This window comes from Quercus lobata, chromosome 4, assembly GCF_001633185.2.
Source record: "Quercus lobata isolate SW786 chromosome 4, ValleyOak3.0 Primary Assembly, whole genome shotgun sequence".
NCBI lineage: Eukaryota > Viridiplantae > Streptophyta > Magnoliopsida > Fagales > Fagaceae > Quercus > Quercus lobata.
Window position 1 is genome coordinate 92260642 of NC_044907.1, and position 21874 is coordinate 92282515.

Consider the following 21874-nt stretch of genomic DNA (forward strand, 5'->3'; position numbering starts at 1 on the left):
TGATGCTCTAGTTCTCCCCACAGACGGCGCCAATTGTAGTTGCACGATTTTCCTGGCCCAAATTCGATTGATCAGGTCCTGGCCCAAAGCGCAACCCACAATAAATATTTGTAGAGGATGGGTCAAAGAACTTGGCCTCAGCGTGTCTATTCAGTCTGATGCATGGGCAATATGGTTGCAGAAAATAAAGACATGAAAAATGGATCTCTCCCTTATAAGTTTATTTCTTTAGTTCTTCCTACAGAAATTTTCGTCCCTTTCTCTAAGGGACTCCATTACATTATATAGTTCCCTTCTCTCATCTCAACCCTACACTTGTTGACTATCTGAGCACCTACTTGAGTGGCTGTCCCATCAGACGCCTTCATCTCTCCCCATGTGAGTTGCAGAGGCCAAGGCGGTACTGTTCAGGGGTCATTTCCTCATTAATGCGGCCAAGAGGGTGGTTGGGGCGCAATTAATGTGGTGGTAGCTCTCCATGGGATATTTGGATTTTATTTCATTTTAATATTGTTGGGGGATGAACTTGAAATGGCTGGGAAGGGATCCTTCGTATGGGCTTGTGAGGTCCAGGGAGGATATTACTCCTCGGACAGGTTTCCTTGGTATTGGGATTGGTAAAGCTTCTCGTGGTTTCTCTCGACAGACGCTCCTCGGACGGGCCTGAATTTTGGAATAGCCCATTATTTCTGGGGCCGGGCCCCACATGTATATATTATATATAATATATATATATATTTTGAATTCTTTGACATTTAGGTCCAAGATAATTAGTCTTGGCCCCCCTCTCCTCAAAAATTTACAAATCGGCCCTTAGAACCCAACCCCCCAAAAAAAAAAAAAAACCCATCACTTTATTGAAAAATTTTAAGTTGGTGAAAAATACTATATCTAAGTTTTGTTTTCAATATATATTTAAAGTGAGCTACAAATTTTAATAGATAAATATGATAAGTTTATGTGTCATTCTTCACAAAAAAGTAATTAACATTTGTTTATTATGTGTTGAAGTGGACCTAATCACATGCTTTAACACATGAGCTTATAAGTTGTTTTTAGTAGCCTAAGAATATATATATATATATATATATGAGCTTTTCTTATCTTCTCTTTGTTTACATATTTCTTTTTAATTTTCAATTAGTAGAGCTATAAGGTTTAAAATTGATGAAAGATTTGAATTATTAAATACAATAACAAAAAACTAATGAAAAAATAATAATTTATAAGTAGTCTCATTTAGTTTACAAGTCAAGAATTTTATTTAAGCATATGTTCCCCCCCCCCCCCCCCAATTTAAAAAAAAAAAATTATAATATGTATAATATATTATATATTATATATTTTTTTTTTGGAATTCTTTTTACATTTAGGTCCAAGATAATTAGTCTTGGCCACCTCTCCTTCAAAAATTTTAAAATCGGCCCGTAGAACCAACCCCCCCCCCCCCCCCCCCCCAAAAAAAAAAAAAAAAAAAAAGCCCATCACTTTATTGAAAAATTTTAAGTTGGTGAAAAATACTATATCTAAGTTTTGTTTTCAATATATATTTAAAGTGAGCTACAAATTTTAGTAGATAAATATGATAAGTTTATGTGTAATTGTTCACAAAAAAGTAATTAACATTTGTTTATTATGTGTTGAAGTGGACCTAATCACATGCTTTAACACATGAGCTTATAAGTTGTTTTTAGTAGCCTAAGAATATATATATATATATATGAGCTTTTCTTATCTTCTCTTTGTTTACATATTTCTTTTTAATTTTCAATTAGTAGAGCTATAAGGTTTAAAATTGATGAAAGATTTGAAAATTATTAAATAAATAACAAAAAAAACTAATGAAAAAATAATAATTTATATAAGATAGTCTCATTTAGTTACAAGTCAAGAATTTTTTTAGCATATGTTTCCCCCCCCCCCCCCCTTAAGTCTAAAGTCTAGCTTCGTCCCTGGGTATAACTGTAATGGTCCAACTTAGTATTATAGGGTTCTTGCTAGTTGCTTCTGAACCCTGCATGTCACATGCATGGATATATTTAGAAGGTGCTGTCGTGTTTTAATAGAGGTGTATTGGGTAATGGGTTCATGTGTCTATGCACTCTCCTTAAAGTATGTACACAATGGGTGATTAATTAATCGAGACTGGTAGGGCTTCTATTGTGTTAAGCTGCTAGCTTTTTTTTTTTTTTTTGTATCCCTCTTCTTTTGTTTGTTTAAATTGAAGCTTTTTTTTTTTTTTTTTTCCAAATGCTAAAACACAAATTTCATTAAGGGGTGAAGTTTCATCAAATTGAGGCTTGTAAATTATTCGAATTAAAATATATTTTTTCCTGTAACTTCGCACCCATTTGGTGCAGTTTAATAGTTTATTTTTTTAGTTTTCTAAAAATATAGTTGTTTGACTTTGACTATGATCCAAAAAACAAAAAATTACTGTAGGTGTAGCTATAAGGGGCGAAGTTTAAAATTTTATATGTAACTGTTTGAAACCTCTTTATCAATGACCCCATAAGGTTTTTAAAAAGAAAAATTGGAAAACACAACATTTGTCTTTAGTTTACTTTACCCCATTCTTCAATTTGATCCCGATAGAACAAATTCTTGAAGTTTATAAAATAGTAATCTAATTGGCCCACATGAGAATGGATATAATGTAGAGGAGGTCTCCACTAAGCATCCATGGCTAAATAGTTAAAGCACTCAACTCATAATTGGCGAAGTCATAAGTTCAATTCGTACGGGATGCACACCAATGGGAAAAATAACTATCATGAAATTATAGTGGCAAGTGGGATGATAATGTGACGATTTTAGTCTAAAGTGGAGTAAAGATCAAATTAGATCTTTATAAATAAATAAAGGCTTCAATCACTACTTTCAAAACTCTAGACACAAAATAGGTAACTGAGACAAACTTTAAGGAATATGTTTTGTGTTTGCCCTAATAAAAAAATGGTTAATGTTGCATAAAAATTACATTCAATTGTCATGAAAAAGGGAAAAAATTCACCTTCTAGACTTGAATTTGCTAAACAATTTTCTCTTCTAGTTTTCCTGATTAGAAAATATTGGAAAAATACAGCGACATAAAAAAATAAAAATAAAGAAAAAGGACCAAACTCTAAATCATTTTACACTCTTTGAAGATTTGATTACTACTTTCGAATTTCTAGAAACCAAATTGAAAAATGGACCAAACTTTGAGGATAATACTTGTTTTGCAAAACAAAATGAAAGTTGTGACCTGTTTTTAAGCCCAAAAATTACCAAATGTCTCAAGGCCCATTTCACACAAAGGGTTGGGTGGGCCTATGGCGCTTTTTCTTTTTGATCCTTTTTCCTTTTTTTTTTAAATGTATCCTACTCCAACATGGGATTAGTGAATCTCGATAGGGGTGGAATTAGCTCAGATTAAAACGCAATAATCCTGCTAAGCCCGAGAATGAAATAGTCAGTTAGCTAGGATAAAAACTCAATCATCCTGCTAAGCCCTAGAATGAAATGTCAAACTTAAGGAAAATATGTTGGCCTGTAGTAGTTTTTACTTGGTACCTCTTAAAGGTTGTCACATTTCATCTTAATTTCTATGTTAAGAAATATAATAAAGAAAGAATGTTGTCTAGCTTCCCTGGTCACTCCAGCACGAGTCAGTCCCACTCATCTCACAGCATGTGAAGCCCACAACTTCATGAATGAATTTTTCAATTTTAGTAAATAATCTTTTTTGTCTTTTAAATGATTAGGTAGATTGTCTATCAATTTCATTATTATGTCTTTTTGTTTTCTCTTTCTATTATTGACTTTAAGTGGTTTGGTTGATTTTAGTTCTTTCTTTATGTTAACTTGATCTATCTCTCTTTGATTAACATTAAATATTTCCATTAATTTATTTATTATATCTTTTTCAAAATCTAATTTACTAATTTGTTTAACAATTTTATTATGTCTACCACATTTTTTTTTTAGTATGTCCATATTTTTTGCATTTATGACAAATAGTATTTCTAGTATGTCTGTCAGTTTTCTCATTATCTGATGACTCGATAATATCTAGAACAGCTATATCTCTTTTTATATCGCTTTTTCCCAATGGTGAAATTAAGATTTCTATCTTTTTAGTTAATTTTGCTAAACTATTATCTTGTGTCTCTGTCATAGATCTTTCAATTGATTTTAGTCTTTATCAATTTCTTTCTTTAGTCTGTCATTTTCTCTTGGACTATTATGTCCCCATTCTTTATTGACTAAGTCTATTAGACTGTCTTTTTGTCTTTCTTCTTCAATTTCTTTCATTATTATACCTTTTTCTCTTTCTATATCTATCATGTCATCTTTTTTTGGTATTGTTTGTATTGAACTAGTTTCTTTATTAGCTTTCTTTAGAGTACTATTGTTTTGTCTTTCCATTCTTTCTATCATTTCCTTTACTGTTCCTCTTCTTATTATGCTCTTTTGTCTTTCTATGCCATCTTTCTCTTGTATTATTTCTATAGCACTATTTCCTTTCTCTTTATCTTCTATACGTGTTGTTCTTTCCATTATTAGGCCATCTTTCTTATTATTACTCTTTTGTCTTTCTATGTCATCTATCTCATCAACTTTTCTACTGGTTGATTTTAGTCTTTCATCTACTGTCTTTATTATACTACTACTTTCTATATCTATCATGGTTTTTTCTGAAGGTGTTCTATGATGGGGTTCAAAGTTTAAAGCTTTCATTTTTCATAGAGGTCCAAAAAACTATCACTTTTTCTTTATGCTCTAGTATATATAATGGATCTTTCAACAACTTCTAAAGATTCTAATTTTTTATTAATCATGTCTAACAAACTATTATTATGTCTATCAGTCTATCGATTAATTTATCTCTTGTTAATATACTCCAATTATTTGTGTTATTATTATAGTTATAATCATCTATATCACTGTCAGAATCAAAACAATAATACTATAAAGAAAGCTAATAAAGAAAAAAGAATAGAAAAGAAAGACAAAAAGAAACAAGATGGAGTAAATATAAAACCAGTAACTCCACAAGATTTAATGACAGAGGTAAAAATGGTATAACAAGAAATTAAAGAGGATAATTCCACAGACATAAATGAACAAAATATTGCTGAAATAATAAACTTGACAGGTTTTCCTACAACAGACATAATAATGACAGATCCCCCTTTAGAAAAAGAAATTTCACATGATCAACAAATTGATCATAATAAACATAACATCCTAAGTTTAATTGACAGAGTTATTTTCCAAAAATGGCATATAGAATTCTAGTAATCAATAAAGAATTCTCTCTTTGATAGAAGTTGCTTTGATAGATTCTGAAGCTGACATGAATTGCATACAAGAAGGATTAATACCTTTAAAATATTATGAAAAATCATCTAAAAGATTAACTTAAGCTAATGGAGAAAAGCTAATAATTAATTATAAAATACCTAATGTTAGAATATGTTTTGAAACTATTTTTAAAGACCTTTCTTCTAAAGTTATTTTAAGAAATCCTTTTATGACTTTGCTTTACCCCCTTTTGATGACAGATGAAGGAATTAAAATTAATGTGCTAGTTTTTAGATTCACCTCACCCCTAATCTCGAAAGAAATTCGTTCCCTTAATAAAGTCACTATCCTAAAAGATATTAATAAAGAAAGAATATGTAGAATAGAAAGACATTTGTCATCTCTAAAGACAGAAAAATCACTTGTTAATCAATTGACAGATAATGTCATAAAGAAGTTTAAACAGGATATAGAGACAGAGATTTCTTCTTATTCTCCCACTACTTTTTTGCATAGGCACTGACATATAGTCCAAACACCTTGTGAAAAAGAATTTAGTGGAAAAGATATAGAAGATAGAACTATGCTTACAATTTCTTTTAGTCAATATGAATGGACTGACAATTTAACAAATATACCAAGCAAGATTGTAATAAATAACATACTCATACTTTTTACAATAATTTCAAATATTCATACAAAAGATGTTTTAATACAAGAAGCTTTGACAATCTCCCCTTTACTAATTATTAAAGAAAATATTAATTGTGATAATTTCTTGAATAAAGACAAAATTAATTTCTTAAATTTAACTGACAAAGTTAATCACAAGTCCTTGATATATTCTCCCCAGACTAATATGGTGATTGATGAAAGATTATATAGAGAAGCATTATTTGGCATATTCTCACAGAATGAGAGATATGGTAAAATATACAAAACAGGCAGAATCATGATAGATTTTGTGAATTTTTTGAATTCTAGTCACCCTAACATTGACAAACTTTATTCTGACTACTCTTATACCACTACCCACTACTCTTATACCACTACCCAGCGAAAGAGCAACGTTGTTGAGAAAGAAGTTTGTTCTATTATATTATACATTTTAAAGCTTAAAAATAATTTTCTTATAAAACATTTCAAAGGAATTTTATAGAAAGATATTGACAGAAAAAATTTTAAAATAAATTTTGAAGAGGCTTTGCAAAGATATGTTTATTTTCAAAATATTGTTTCCAGACCTAATGATATACCAACTAATCCTTTTATCAAAAGCCAATTGTAGACTAATATGGATAAAAGACTTTCTAGAAAAGAAAGGGGCAAGGCACCAGTAGTGCAACCCAAACAAATTTGAAAAGCTTTAGCAAAGATTTTGAATAAGCATGAAGGCGTCTCAATTGAGACAATATCCCTTCAGGATACATTGCTAGTAGAGGCAATGTATTCATGTGGTGAAAAAGTGAAATCCTGCAAGAAGTGCTCCGCACTGATCTTTCTTTTCAGAATGGAGAATTTACAGACCTTCATTTTCATATTAAATTATTTCTTGATAATTTCCAAACAGCCTTCGCCCTCAGACAGAAACCCTTATTCCAAAAGACCCTTAAGGTTTTGGAATTACATCTTGTTAGCACCAGTGCATTTATTGAGGCACTTAGTAATCAACTCCCTGGCAAGGAGGATGGAGATTCAAAATCTATAAAGACAGAACCATAGTCTCTAAAAAGTTATCTTATGGGAACAAGCTTTTCAAAGCTCCACCCTAAGATTAAGCAAAAACTGAGACTTGCCATTAGAACCTTACCTCTTGAAATTCAACAGAATATACTAACTCATAAAGCCATGACCAATTCCCATGACAGATAGATGTTTTACTTTAAAATTTTAGTCTCTATAGTATTTATCAAAACAAAAGACATGACAGATGTCATATGGCTATCTAACAAGGCCACTTGGTATGAAAGTTTTGGAGAAGCAGAAAGAGTTTATGACAGACATCATCCCTATTTGGGATTGCTTATCAACACTGAGACAAAGGATCCAGTAATTTGTGATCCTTTATGGTTTTCTGAAATGCTAGAAGCAGGATTTATCAGCAAGTTAATCCTAACTTCTGGAATTCAAATTAGTTTATTTCCTAAAGTCATCCAAGAAGCAGCTACACAAATTGGAGGACTGAATTATATGAAGCTTACTATCTGGAGTGCCCTTCCAACATGGGATACTAGTTACTATATGGAAGCTCGGCCAGCACACATTTTGGTCCTCATAAGTGATTTTAGTTGTAGCCCTAACTATAACTGGTACACAAGAGACACATATCTATCACTTGATGACCCGTATGCTCTGGCACAAGAATGGTCTAATTTCATGAGTAATAAGATTTATGAAGTACAGAAAGAATTAGATCATGACTTCCACCTATATGGCTACACCGAAAGGATAGCTGTATATGGTCCAAGACCTTCAGCAAGGAGGCTCATTGGGAAAAGAAAAATTACTAGAGATCCCAGAATAATAACAAAGAATCGTGCCCCCAATTTCATACTACGTTTTATGTGACAATTATGGAGTACTCCATGAGCATGAGCAGTATGAAGATGATTCTGATCCACTAGATTATGATAACTATGCAGATACAGACTAGAACAACAGAATGATAGCTCCCTCAAACAGACCCTACAAAGATAATTATGATAGACCACTATTCACCAATATGCGAATTCAGACGACCTATTGTAATAAATTCTACAAGTTTCCACCAATAGATTAACTTGAGTTAACTTTACTTACCCAAGTTACTTTTGAAGACATACCACAGTCCAGACAGATACTAAAAGCAACTACTGCTCACCAGCATGCATAAATAGTACCCTGACAGATTCTACAAGTTTCCACCGACATATTAACATGAGTTAACTTTACTTACCCAAGTTACTTTTGAAAACATACCACGGTCCAAACAGATACTAAAAGCAACTACTGTTCACCAACACGCATAAATAGTACCTTGACAAATTCTACGGCATTCTACAAGTTTCCATCGATAGAATAACTTGAGTTAACTTTACTCACTCAAGTTACTTTTGAAGACATACCATAGTTCATCTCATCTATAAAAAGACAGACTCCGAAAACTAAAGACAGGTCCAAATTTTAGGTCCAAAAATTTCACAAGTCTAGAAAGAAGATAGCCTTCTCTCTCTCTTAGAAAGACTCTTGTAATCCTCCCTCTCTTTTGTAATCTTATAACCCTTTCACTCAGACAGAAATAATCTTGTAACCTTTCAAACAGATTTTATTTTGTAATCTTGTAACAAAGACAAAAGTTTGTTTTCAAGTTTATCATAGATAGAAGTTTGTTTTCAAGTAAGATTTTACTAGTTTCTGTTTCATATTCCACATTCCGTTTTAACCTATTTTGAATATATTTATTTTGTTGTTTTCTTCTTTATCATCTATTTTATCATTGTTTATGCTTCCATATTACTGCTGTGCTCTCTCCTAAGTAGTCAATGGTATAATAAAAGAAGAATGTTGCCTAGCTTCCCTGGTCACTCCAGCACGAGTCAGTCCCACTCATCTCACAGCATGCAAAGCCCACAACTGCATGAATGAACCACTCCATGGAATTGATACATGCTAGGTGACTTAACCCATATGTTCCAGCCTTCTCTCATTTTGAATCCAGGGCTTGATAGCAAGGTTTACAATGTCAACTCTAAACCGTGTTTGCCAGTCCATTAGCTAGAGTTACCAAGTACTCATGTACAAAAATAAACCGTGATTGCCCGGCCCATGAATTCATTCACGAAGAGACATTTCAAATACCAAGTCCATAATATCGTATAGAGGAAATATTTTATCAAAACAAAAAAAAAAAAAATTCCAACACTAGTGCTTAGTAGTACTAGTAGGTTCTCAATTCTCATAACTTATTTTACAGGAAAATGCATATACCACATCAGCAGTCCCATTAACTACAAAGGTTGCAAATGAATCGTCAGTGGAAAACAAGGTTGAATTGGAACTCATGTCTTCTCATTCCTTTTTGGGGGATTTTACCTTTTAGTGATAGACCAATACTATCACACAACATCGCAATTTAACCACACTAAAGAAAGATGACAAATCACTACTTCAGCACCTCGTCATCGTTTTTGGCTCAAATCATTCAACTGGACATTTTGGATGATGCCATTTTCATTCAAGTATTCAACAAATTCATCAATAAGATAGGGCCATGCACCTTCAGCATCATAATTTGTTAATGCAGGGTCCACCGTCTGGATGTACAAAGCATGAAAAATTAGTAGTGCGATGACCAGCATCAAAACCAGCAAGACACCTCAATATAAATAATGCTCATGAAAGGATGATATCAATGTTTCTTTTTGTTTCCTTTCTTATAAAAGAAGATTCAAGTCTTCAACAGCTATGAATATTTTTTTCAATAAGTAAAAACAATTTTATTCATAAGAGATAAATCAATCACTCTCTAAAGGCAATGAATATCACAATACCTAGTAATTTATTCAGAAGATTAAAAATTGAAATGCTGGTGATTGTTTAATAAACTTAAACAAGATAAAAATTGATTAGGAAACCAAAAATCATGACCTTGTTTTCAATTACACAAAGAAAGAGATGGAATGATCAGAATTGCCATTAGTGCAGCATCTTTGTTGTGTGGGAGGTAAGAATACCGAAATAGAAATGAAGGTATGAATAAGATTGTTCAGTCTGTGGAGAGAGAAAAAAAAAAAACAAAAAAATAGGAAACAAGGAAAAAGAATGAAGTCAAGCTAAGATTGTCTCTCTCACCAGTCCTGGAAACATATTTCTCCCACTCTACATACTAAGATGGCTACTTTCAAAATAAAATTTAAAAAAAAAAAAAAAAAAGTAACTAGGTCGAGGAAGGGGAGGCAGCAGAATGCATATCATCCTTCACAAGTTTGAGGAGATAAAAATGCGGTTGAAAAGGGTACTGATTGCATATGCAGGTGTAAATGAAACGTAGGCATTTAATATTGAAATAATGATGCAGAATGTAATAATCCATTTTATATCTTACCCTTGCAAACTCCAATAGTTGAGACCACGTGTCCCTAGATATTGCTTTGTTATGCCGAGCCTGAGCCAAAGGAAAAAAATTAATTAATCCTCTCATAAAAGATATAGAAGAAAGCTGATGGAGTTCATAATATCAACCCAATCAAACATGTATAACTCAACACATATCCATGAATTTATTTATTTTCAAATATCGTTTATAAAAGGGGACACAAATCCCATATCCTAGAAAAGATTTTATTTTATTTTTTGATAAGTTACCTGATGCGGGAGATGCAAGAAAATTATTATTTAGTATTATTTATGTTTGTTAGTCAATTGTATTTTTATGTTTTAGGTCCTATTAGTTTATTTGGTTATTAGTATTTTAATTTAGAAGCAAGGGTATTTTTGTAATAAGGCAATTAGGGTTTCCTAGCCAATTAGAACTAGGGTTTAGTAATCCTTTATAAGCAACCTATTGTACTCCTTGAGGAGTTAGTTGATATTTTGATGAATGAAAACAATGGCCATTTGGTCTTTCTTTGGTCTGGTGCTGACTCCTAGTGATTTCCCCGCTTGGTGCTGACTCCAAGCAAGGCCTAGGTGCTGACTCCTAGGTCATATCTTTTATTTTTCCGTTATTTCAATTTTGTTCTGGTTGTCCTGCGTCATTACCCTAGAAAAGAAAATTCATCTATCCACAGAAAATTTCACAAGTGAATCAATATGAAAAACAAAGCCTACACCTAAAGGTATATCTATTATCATGTGCTTAGATTGGTCATATGCAGTAACCACTGGTGCCTAACTAAACCAAGAATCGCAAAAAGTCCAGTCACAAAACCAACCACCAAGCTATTTTTTGGATTAAATAATTTATGAAGGCAAATTAGCCAATGAGACTAGGTGTAGAGATGTTCACCCACCAACCATCACATCCCGCCATTGACAAAACTTCACCAAATTGACCAACAACAGCAGTTACCAATAATGTTGACATGGTGGTTGCTAAGATTCTTGCCAAAACCCCCAGGCATTTTGTCTCACAATGAGTGAATCCTTTTGGGGGGTCAGGGAAGAAAGAAAGAAGATGAAAACAAAACTAAAACAAACACAGACAACGAAATCTAACAATGGCATAGATGCCTATGTGCCATTTATAACATCACATAGACCTGAAGATAGATCCCCAGAGGGCATCAAGGTTAAATTAATTTTTTTTTTTTGATAAGTAAGAAGAGAATATTATTAATAAAAGAAAAGCAAAAGAAATACAAAGAGTTCACGGTAGTGAACAAAGGAAAAAGGAACAAAAAGACAGAAGTAACCCCTAAACTATTCTAATAGATGAAAGAAAATCCAAAAGGGTAGAACAATCCGTGAAACCCCAACATCGAGACCAATCAAAGAGGGTCCACTGACAAAACTCTAATAACTGAACCACAATTTTCTCCTCATCCTCAAAAGACCGCTGATTCCGTTTAGTCCAAATAGTCCACATTAAACAGCCTGGAACCAAATCCCAAATATCAGAGCTATGCTTCCCATGCCATTGATACCAACTAAATAATAAGTCCACAACTGAACCTGGCATGACCCAATCAATCCCGAACAACCGAAGCATATCAAGGTTAAATTAATAATAAACATAATTAGCAATATATTCTCACTTCCTATTGCAGCTCACTTAACAGTGCCTTAATCCCAACATGTTGCCAGCTATATAATTCTTTTCACCATAGGTCACAAGAATTCACTACTCATTCTCATTAGATAAAAATATGGATAGTAAGCTACCTGTAAGAACTGGCACCAATGATCAACCAATGGCCACTGCTTTTCGGCAAACAGTAATTGCCACATTCCAATAGCTGTATCCAATGCTAAAGATTTCTGACCCTGAAATACTAAGAAAAATCAGCTACCTGCATATGTAACCAGAATTTGGGTGACAATGACATTGTATAAAAAAAAAAACACATACATAATTGAATTTTTAGGTGTTAAATATAATTTTTAGTGAAGTATATAAAATGTAGCACAGATCTGTCATAGAAGCTGAAGGAAAAATCTGTTTGTAATCATGTGTGCACATGCTGTGTGCATGCAATACACAGATGCATCCCCATGCTTTTGAACGTACAGCCTTTTAAGCTAAATGAAATTTCACACCCATCAAGGATCATATCCACCTAGACAGCCAAACACTTCACAAAAAATTCAGCAAGTGGCTCATTGTCTCTTTGCTATGTTTCAATTGGCTCAGTAATGTCAGCAAGTCTCTCCATATTGTAAAATTTCTGGAAATTATCATCCATAGGGAACTGGAAAAATGCATTTAGCTTTGCCATCTCTGACTATCAAAAATTCGCCTATCCATGATTATTCCAACAAAAAATGAGGAGGAACCATTGTATAAATGAAACTTAAACATCTAAATCCCCCACCATTGTTCTAGGGATAATAGTAATACAAGCTTTAAGAGGCACCTATCCATCAAAGATTCAGTCATTTAGCATAGTTGTCAAAAGCTCCGATTCCTGCTATATACATGCAGTAGTGACTTTGTGATGGTATTATGCAAATACAAGGACACTATATATCTTAGCACAACAGGACAATTATAAAATCCAAAAGAACAGGTCACTATATAATTTAAGAACCAATGCGAAAAACCGTACATCCCAGGTTTGAGTTTTAGTACCTCAATCTAAAGCTATCTTCCCAAGAAATTTCCAATTCTATGAGCAGCCAGTGTCACACAACATGAAATGAACACAGGTATCAAACATGCTTACACCTTCAATCATTCTTTCTCAAACTGTTTTTCAGTTTCATGAATAATTCAAAATTTACTGTTTTGTATATTCTATGTTAATGTTACATCTACATCCTGTATGCCCTCAAGAAGAAATCAATTCCTAGTTCACTTATACATTACTGAATTAGATATAGATATTTAAATATAAAATAAACCAAATTTGAAGCCTGGAGAAAATCTGAGTTCATGAATCTAACATCCATATCAAAATGCATCTAAGTCTAGACATTTCCACTCAAAATTAATGGCAGGATTGCATGCAGGAATTAATCAAGTTGATTTTTAACAATAACAGAGGGCATAAAGTAACTCCAGCACACTCAGAGCACACCCCATTCTGAGTTCAGAGTAAAAAGACAAGCTTATTGTGCATACACTCCATTTAATGTTAAATAAGTGATATCACCTTAGGATGCTGATTTTTCTAATAAAAGGAATTATTCAGCGAAAAAAAAAGTAGCAATACCAAGTACTATACCTACCTAAAAGACTATAGAGCAGGAATAAGAACTAGTGGAAAAGCGGGGGCACAATCAACATTATAAATTGGAAATATCAAAAAAAAGAAACACAGAAAAAATCAATCCTGTATTAACCAGGAGCCCAAAATAAAAATGACAAAACTGAGAAAAGTGAAAAGCCGAAAACTATTAAGAAGTCTTCATTTTCAGCAGTGGAAATAAATATCCATAGGTCAAGAGTATGTACAAATCCAAGCATTCACGCAGAGAAAAGAGTACCTTTTCTTTTGCCCAGCCAAACGCAAAGTTATATATCTCACGGAACTTTTCTGGACAAATACAAGCAAAAATCATTTTCAGCAACAAAAGCACAATAATTGTATCTCTAGCTTAGAAATGCTAATCAAACCAACCAATGAGCTTTAGTTTAAATGGTACCTCCTCCCTTGTAAATGCAAGGTGGAGGGTGCGCTCAAGAATTCATGACCATTGGGTGAGTGTTTAACTTACCAATAAATAAATAAAATTTAAATAATAAAAATAGAAAAAGAAATTGCTAATAAAACCAATCACTTTGGCTTTTCAATAAATATATCAATTTTGGGAGTGTTTTTGCCTAAAAGCAACATGAATTACAATATTAAAACTAAATTTTAGAAAAAATCATAATTCATGAACACTTGCACATACGATCATCTTTCAGCTCCATGCGCATAAATGGAATCTTTTCACAGAACTTCTCCAAAGAGTCTATCCTGCCATCAGAATATATGGCCTTAATCACAGCAGTTCCAAACTCATAATCGATATCATTAAACTCAAGAATAAGTATAGCATAAATAACTATTTATATACTTACCCTAGCCCTTGTAGTCCACCTATAAACTCCTGCTTGGAAAATTCACACATGGTAGCAGCTTTCATGTGCCATGAAACAACTAACTGCAATAACAGCAGCAACCCATGTATTCAAAACAATTCATAAGCTATACATACTGATTCAAATCATTAACAAAGGGGAACCACGAATATTGAAAATATTCTGACTCTATGAACAGCCATAGTTTCTCTGTTTTGGGTCTTTGGTAGGGCAAGGGGGAGGGGATTGAGAATCAAAATTTAAACTTTCTGTTCTTGCAAAATTTCCAAACACTTCAACACGGCTACATTTTATATAATAATTTTCTTGCTACCACAGGGTCAGACTTTGTAGATTTGAATTTAAACCTCATATTAAGGATGCTTTCTTCATAATAATCAAAAGATATTTAGGTATGCATGCCTTGGATAGCAATAGCTTCAAAGAATTATACATACCATAACAATATCTTGCGGATCCACCTGCCAAAAGACAAAGACCCATATATCATTAAAATTGTGAAGATCAAATTTATTATAGTTAACCAAATAACGAATAGAACTCTTATTTAAGAAGAAAAAAAACAAAAACAAAAACAAAAAGATGACCCATAAGGTACAAACAGCTGATGACAAGAAATTACAAAATTCCAAGTTGTGAAAACCTTATAGTCTTCAAGAAATAATAAATGACCAGCATTTAAAAAAAGAACTTACCTGAATATCATTGCAAAGGAGAGTTATACCATCAACCAGTATCATATCACTATATGGATCTGCAAACATATCAGATTCAAAAAATTTAGTTGCATAGTTGCAGCAATTAAGCAACAGAAGTCATTTACAGCACCCAATGCTTAGAAGTTTATTATTTAAAACCAACATTACATAGGCTCATTCCCATTTAACAGCATATTAATTGTCCACACCAAATGAGTTTTAGGCTCTATGGAGGTTCCTACTGACAGGCATTGTTGTACAAGTCAAGTTTTCTAAAATTGCTTTTTCACATTTCAGGATAATTTCATAATAAAACCTAGAGTTTAACATTGATTTAAATTAAATCCTCAAGATTCAATTACATTAATATCCACCCTATATTAGTGAGTCTCTATTGACTAAAAGTAATGAAGACCCACATAATATACACTTGAGATCTATCTGGGTACTTAAAAAATATGAGAATATCAAGTGATATTTTAGGTTACACTCTCCCACCTCCAACCCCCTTCCCCCCCCCCCCCCGGCCCCCCAACCACCCCACAACCCAAAAAAAAATGATGAAATCTTCTTCAAGGCTATTTTTTTTTTCATATAAGAGAACTATGTTTATTTGTTAGGATTTTTACATAAGAATGAGTCATTTTGTGATACAAATTGTGATTGACAAGAAGGAATTTTTAGCACCCAGATAGGTCCTTAGTAGACGTGAATTTCAGTTATTTTTAGTTAACAGAAACTCACTAATTATAGGCTTGAAAGTGATGCAACTAAAAACTTCCAGCTTTAATTTGAAGCTAATGCCAAATATAATATAGCTACCACACCCCACCCCCCCAAAATTTTTTCAACAACTCCACAAAAAGACGTAGTAATGAAGTGCTAGAAAGGCAGCAGAAGCAAGTGTTTAAGAAAAGCTTGCCTTTATATCTATTGAAGAGCTCCTCCAAATGTCTAGAGTCAGTAAATGATTTGCTCTGGGGCTGGCTGTAGAATACATCAAAGGCTCCTTCAAGATGCCAATCGCTGGCCTTTAAAGTCTGAAGGGCAGATTTTTCACTGTAATTGGATTGGATTGTAAGATACACTATCAGTAAAATTTCAATTTTAAAACCACACACAAAAACAACAATTATAATCTTTTTCAGAGGTTTACTTTTCAGGTGCAGCTTCCACCCGAGGATTGTGCTCTATGCAAGCACTTTAGAGGAGTAAATTATGGTAGTCTTACTTAGCCAAGATATATCATAAGGGACTCTGATGGGAAACAATTTGTAGATTTAAAATTTTAAAAGAAATAGAATCTACTGAAACTGACAGATTTAACAGTTTGACAGACACAAAGGTTTTTATTTCAAAACCTACAAAACTAGAGAGCTTCCAACAAAGTGCTTCAAGCAGCTACACCCAATTCCTTATCCCCCACCCCCATTCTTCCCTCTCCATTCTGCACATCTCCGATTTAGCAAGCACTAAAATTATTACTAACTGCCATTTTTCCTTCTTTTTTTCCTGAATTTCAAAATTATAATAACATGATTTAGTGCATTCAAATCATGCCCAATTTTCATCACCTCCATCTAATTCTCATCTATGCAAAGAAAGATGTGATTCAGTACAGCAGAAATACTGCATATGATTATCAGTTACCTTGCACCGGTGATTGTCATAAACTGCTGAAGTTTGTCACGGTGACCTCTGCCCAATTTGTGCTGTCAAAAAAGAACAAAACCAGATCATGAATACCTTTTTTTATAGGAAATAAGACTTTTATTAAAAGAAATGAACATCGTGCTCACGATGATAAACACTCTGAACATGAAACAAATGCACATAGATCAAGAACTAAAGCTAACAAAATGTAGGAAATCAACAATAGATATACAATGCGTAGAACCCCAAATACGACCCCACTGAAACAAAATACCAAAAAGAAGAGATCTTAAAAGATCTAAGGGCCTCTCAATATCTTCAAAAGTACGGGTGTTTCGTTCCTACCAAACTTACCACATTAAACAGGCCAGAACCATATTCCATGTAATGGACAAGTGCTTCCCAGAGAATGAATACATACATATTACGACATAAATATATGCATAAAAATCCCAAAAACACAATATAGAGGCAGTGCATACACTCACATGCATGCACGCAAGCACAAATATACACATCAACATAGAGACACAAGCACACTGCTTCTCCCTATTGACAAATTTTCAAACTGTACATTTGTCACACAAAATTACTCCAAAAAAATTCCCATTTGATAACATGTAAAGTAACATAACATTTGCATAGAAATGTTAATTATGTAGGTTGATAAATTAATGACGTCAGTAAAGCCCTTCCCCACTCTGTGCGCGTTGAAAAGTCATTAAACACTATCGTAAAAAATTCACATCATTTACCCACTTTTCTCAGCAGCTAGCCAAACCCATCATGTCTCTCAGTCTTTCTATTCTCTTTTTCTCACATACTTCTCCTATATCCCCCAATTCTTCTTCATATACTAATGAATTTCTAAATAAATTTTGGACTTGTTGTTTTGGGCCATTGTGGAATACATTGTATTGTAGACTTCATTGCCTCTCTTTCTTTTAAATTGTAACTTTTCATCTTTTGTATCTCTTTGGGTCTACTTTGTGTATAAAACTATGCCCATGAGGTAGTTCCATTCGTTCAATAACATTTTATTACAATAACAACCACCACCAAATCAAAAGTAAATTTTGGACTTACTCAACCGTAATAGTTCTTGTTAACATTCGATGGAGATTTTTTCCATAAGTAACGATATTTTATTGAGAAAAGAGACTTATATGCTCCTGGTCATAAGCATAAACTACTTAGCCTGTCAGGAGCAAACGCCCATGGATTACCCAGCAATCGATTCTAGCGGGTGGGGTCAAATGCACTTAGGTTTTACAGGCTAGAAGCAAGTCCAAAGGACTCTTCTTGTAAAGGTTCCGTACATTACCCATCAGGGTGCAGCCTAGTGGTTGGAGGCGGGGATGAGCTGTAAACCCAGACATCCTAGGTTCAATCCCCACTAGAAGTTTTCTTGGATTACCTAATACACAGTATTGGAAGGTGGGGTTCAAAGAGCCCTGCCTTGGTGATGTTCCACGTCATCAAAAAAAAAGGCTCCCTTCATTTCCACCCCCCTCCCCCCCCAAAAAAAAAAAAAAAGAAGCCTAAAAGAATTACAAAAAAATAAATTATGCACAGAAGTATAGCAACCCTTTAAAACCAACAAGGGATGCTATTGGTATGATAAAAACTAATAAAACAACTTTGACATTCCCTAGAGGCACCCATCTTCCATTTTTATACATACTCTAGTCACTCTCTTTTCTTCTACATCAAACTACCATGAAATGAAAGTGTTCTAATGATCTTCCCTTATTCCTATGAGCTATACCCAACTCAATTTATACTCTTTTCAGCTACATAGAACTAACACAGCATAATTTGACCTAAAAGTCACACCTCAATTATAAGATTTGCAATATGGGAATTCACTCCTTTCCCTCAGTTTTCTCCATTGAAAAAAACCACAACACTAAAACCCTAATTCTCCACAAGTTTCAAGCAATTATTCAAAATTCGAAAAAAAAAACCAAAAAAAAAAAAAAAAGCACTGAAGATTTCTGAGACACAGGTCTAGATTTGAATAAAAAATTCACACATACATAACAGAGTAAAAGAAAGAACCAAACTTTGCGAAATTAAAACCCTAGTTCTCCAAAAATTGTGAACTAAATTTCTCATTTTAAAAAAAGAAGAAGAAGAAGGAAAAAAAAAAAAAAAAAGTTACCATTTTTGAAGTTTGATGAGTGAAACCCTAACTGTGGGTACCGTGCGAGAGAGAGAAAGAGAGGAGTTAGAGAGAGAAAATTAGGGTTTGTTTCTTTCTCTGTCACTCTCTTTCTCTCTAAAAAAAAAAAAAAAAAGAGAGAGAGAGAGAAGCTGAAGAGATTTTCGATTCTCTCTTTGTTCTCCGGTGTGGTGGAGACGACTCTTTGCTGAATGGGACAGCGATAGCAGCATTGGGCTTTCTGGCACTTGTGTTTTCTTTAATTTACCATATTGCCCTTCACATTATCTCAAACTTAAGCTTTGTGGGAGCTTATCTTTGAGGAGAAAAAGGTAAATGTGTGAGAATAGGACACTTGTTATTGTTCTGGTGGGACCATATATTTAAGGATGGCCGTGGGTGAGGGGGCATGGACATGGATACCATTGTCCGAACCGGACCCATGACGATAGTAACACATAAAAAGTCACGACTATTTCTGTATGATATGATAGGCTATAACTAATTATTTATAATTTTCGTATGAATTATCACTTTTTTTTTTGTACGTTACTCACAATCTGCCATATAAATAGTTGTGATTTTTTATGTGATCCTAAAATTTTTGTTAGGGAAAATTTTAACACACTAAGTTTGTGTTTGGATACCATTTATTTTGCTGAAAACTGAAAACAATAAAAAATCATTTTCTGGTTATTGTTCACTTTTTAAAATTACTATTCATAAACCTAAATGCATTATTCATGTCCCATGAATAGTGCATCAGGCACTGGAATAAAAAAAATTTTTAAAAAAAAGCAACCAAAAACGCGTCTACATGAAAAAGCAACCGCAATCCAAACAAAGCTTATATTTAAAAATGTTTTCTAATTTTGGATCTATGGTGTGGGTTCTAGTTCATCTTTTAAGATTTTATATTGTTGGATAAGAGAATTGAAGTTTTAACTTGCTTACACTAAAAATCGTTTAATAATAAAGAGTAATTATTATGTAGTGAATCTCAACAGGAGAAAGGAAAAACAAGGGTTCATACCATTCACATGTTTCTTCTGTCCAAAATGGTATTTCAATCCAAATTTACCTTATCAAATGTTATTTAATTTTAGGCAACATATTTTGGTCATGCAAATATGGGATTATTGAATATAAGGAGAAGGGGAGGGATAGGATGAAGAAGGCATAGATCACTTAAAGCATAAAGTTGAAAAACCCTAAAGATTTGTATGCCTGTATCACATCTCAATTCGAATTGAAACCCAATAAAGCAACAAGAATAATCTGCATTTCTTTTTCCTTTCTAGTAATGGAACTTGTTTGTTAAAATGAAAAGAAGAAAAGGGTATGGGCCTTAGCTTATCCTTAATTTACCATATTGCCCTTACATTATCTCAAACTTAAGCTTTGTGGGAGCTTATCTTTGAGGAGAAAAAGGTAAATGTGTGAGAATTAGACACATGTTATTGTTCTGGTGGGACCATATATTTAAGGATGACCGTGGGTGAGGGGGCATGGACATGGATGCCATTGTCCAAACCGAACCCGTGACGATAGTAACACATAAAAAGTCACGTTTATTTCTATATGATATGATAGACTATAACTAATTATTTATAATTTTCATATGGATTATCATTTTTTTTTTTTTTACGTTACTCACAATTTGCCATATAAATATTACTAAATAGTTGTGATTTTTTATGTGATCCTAAAATTTTTGTTGGGGAAAATTTTAACACATTAGGTGTGCGTTTGGATACCGTTTATTTTGCTGAAAACTGAAAACAATAAAAAATCATTTTTTGGTTATTATTCACTTTTTAAAATTATTGTTCATAAGCCTAAATGCACTATTCATGTCCCATGAACAGTGCACCAGGTACTGGAATAAAAAAAATAAAAAATAAAAAAGCAGCCAAAAACGCGTCTACGTGAAAACGTAGCCGCAATCCAGACAACGCTTATATATAAAAATGTTTTCTAATTTTGGATCTATGGTGTGGGTTCTAGTTCAACTTTTAAGATTTTTTATTGTTGGATAAGAGAATTGAAGTTTTAACTTGCTTACACTAAAAATCGTTTAATAATAAAGAGTAATTATTATGTAGTGAATCTCAACAGGAAAAAGGAAAAACAAGGGTTCATACCATTTTAGTCATGCAAATATGAGATTATTGTATATAAGGAGAAGGGGAGGGATGGGATGAAGAAGGCATAGATCACTTAAAGCATAAAGTTGAAAAACCCTAGAGATTTGTATACCTGTATCACATCTCAATTCGAATTGAAACCCAATAAAGCAACAAGAATAATCTGCATTTCTTTTTCCTTTCTAGTAATGGAACTTGTTTATTAAAATGAAAAGAAGAAAAGGGTATGGGCCTTAGCTTATCCTTACTTTCGGCCAGAAGAATCAAGGTTAGAGATGGGTATAAACCTGGTAACCCCACCAGGGCCACCACAATAAAAAGCCCATATTTGTAAACTACTTGTTTGTACATATTTTAAATCAAACAAAGCATACTTGGGGTGGTGAGACAACATGTCTCTTTGCAGACACTGGCTAGTTGGTTTAATGGACAAGAAAGGTGTGTCAAAAGTTTCAAGTTTCATCTATCACATTGTTATTTACGAGGTTTTTAAGGTGTCTCGTGAACAGAAAGTGAAATAATCTGACCAAAGTTTAGGACACCACTTCCTTATATAAAAACTAGCCTCATCACACGCGTTTTGCATTTGGGATGAGGCTTTTTTTTTTTAGTGGTCCTATTTTGTAGAAAAAAAAAAAAAAAAACTTGTGTTTTTTTATTTTATATATATAATTTTTATTTTGAAAATCTAATTTAT

General features: G+C 33.1%; 1 protein-coding gene across 1 annotated transcript; it reads right to left on the bottom strand.

Annotated features, from left to right (window-relative positions):
* Nucleotides 1-9178: 9178 nt before the first annotated feature.
* LOC115983564 (DCN1-like protein 2) lies at nucleotides 9179-19240 on the bottom strand. Its single transcript, XM_031106276.1, has 11 exons — nucleotides 19031-19240; nucleotides 16864-16925; nucleotides 16136-16272; nucleotides 15211-15269; nucleotides 14953-14976; nucleotides 14495-14577; nucleotides 14326-14390; nucleotides 13915-13964; nucleotides 12151-12252; nucleotides 10373-10432; nucleotides 9179-9581 (listed from the first exon to the last, which is right to left on the bottom strand). Exons 1-11 carry the CDS (start codon nucleotides 19031-19033, stop codon nucleotides 9447-9449), a joined length of 780 nt encoding a protein of 259 aa, XP_030962136.1. The 5' UTR covers nucleotides 19034-19240; the 3' UTR covers nucleotides 9179-9446.
* Nucleotides 19241-21874: the final 2634 nt, after the last annotated feature.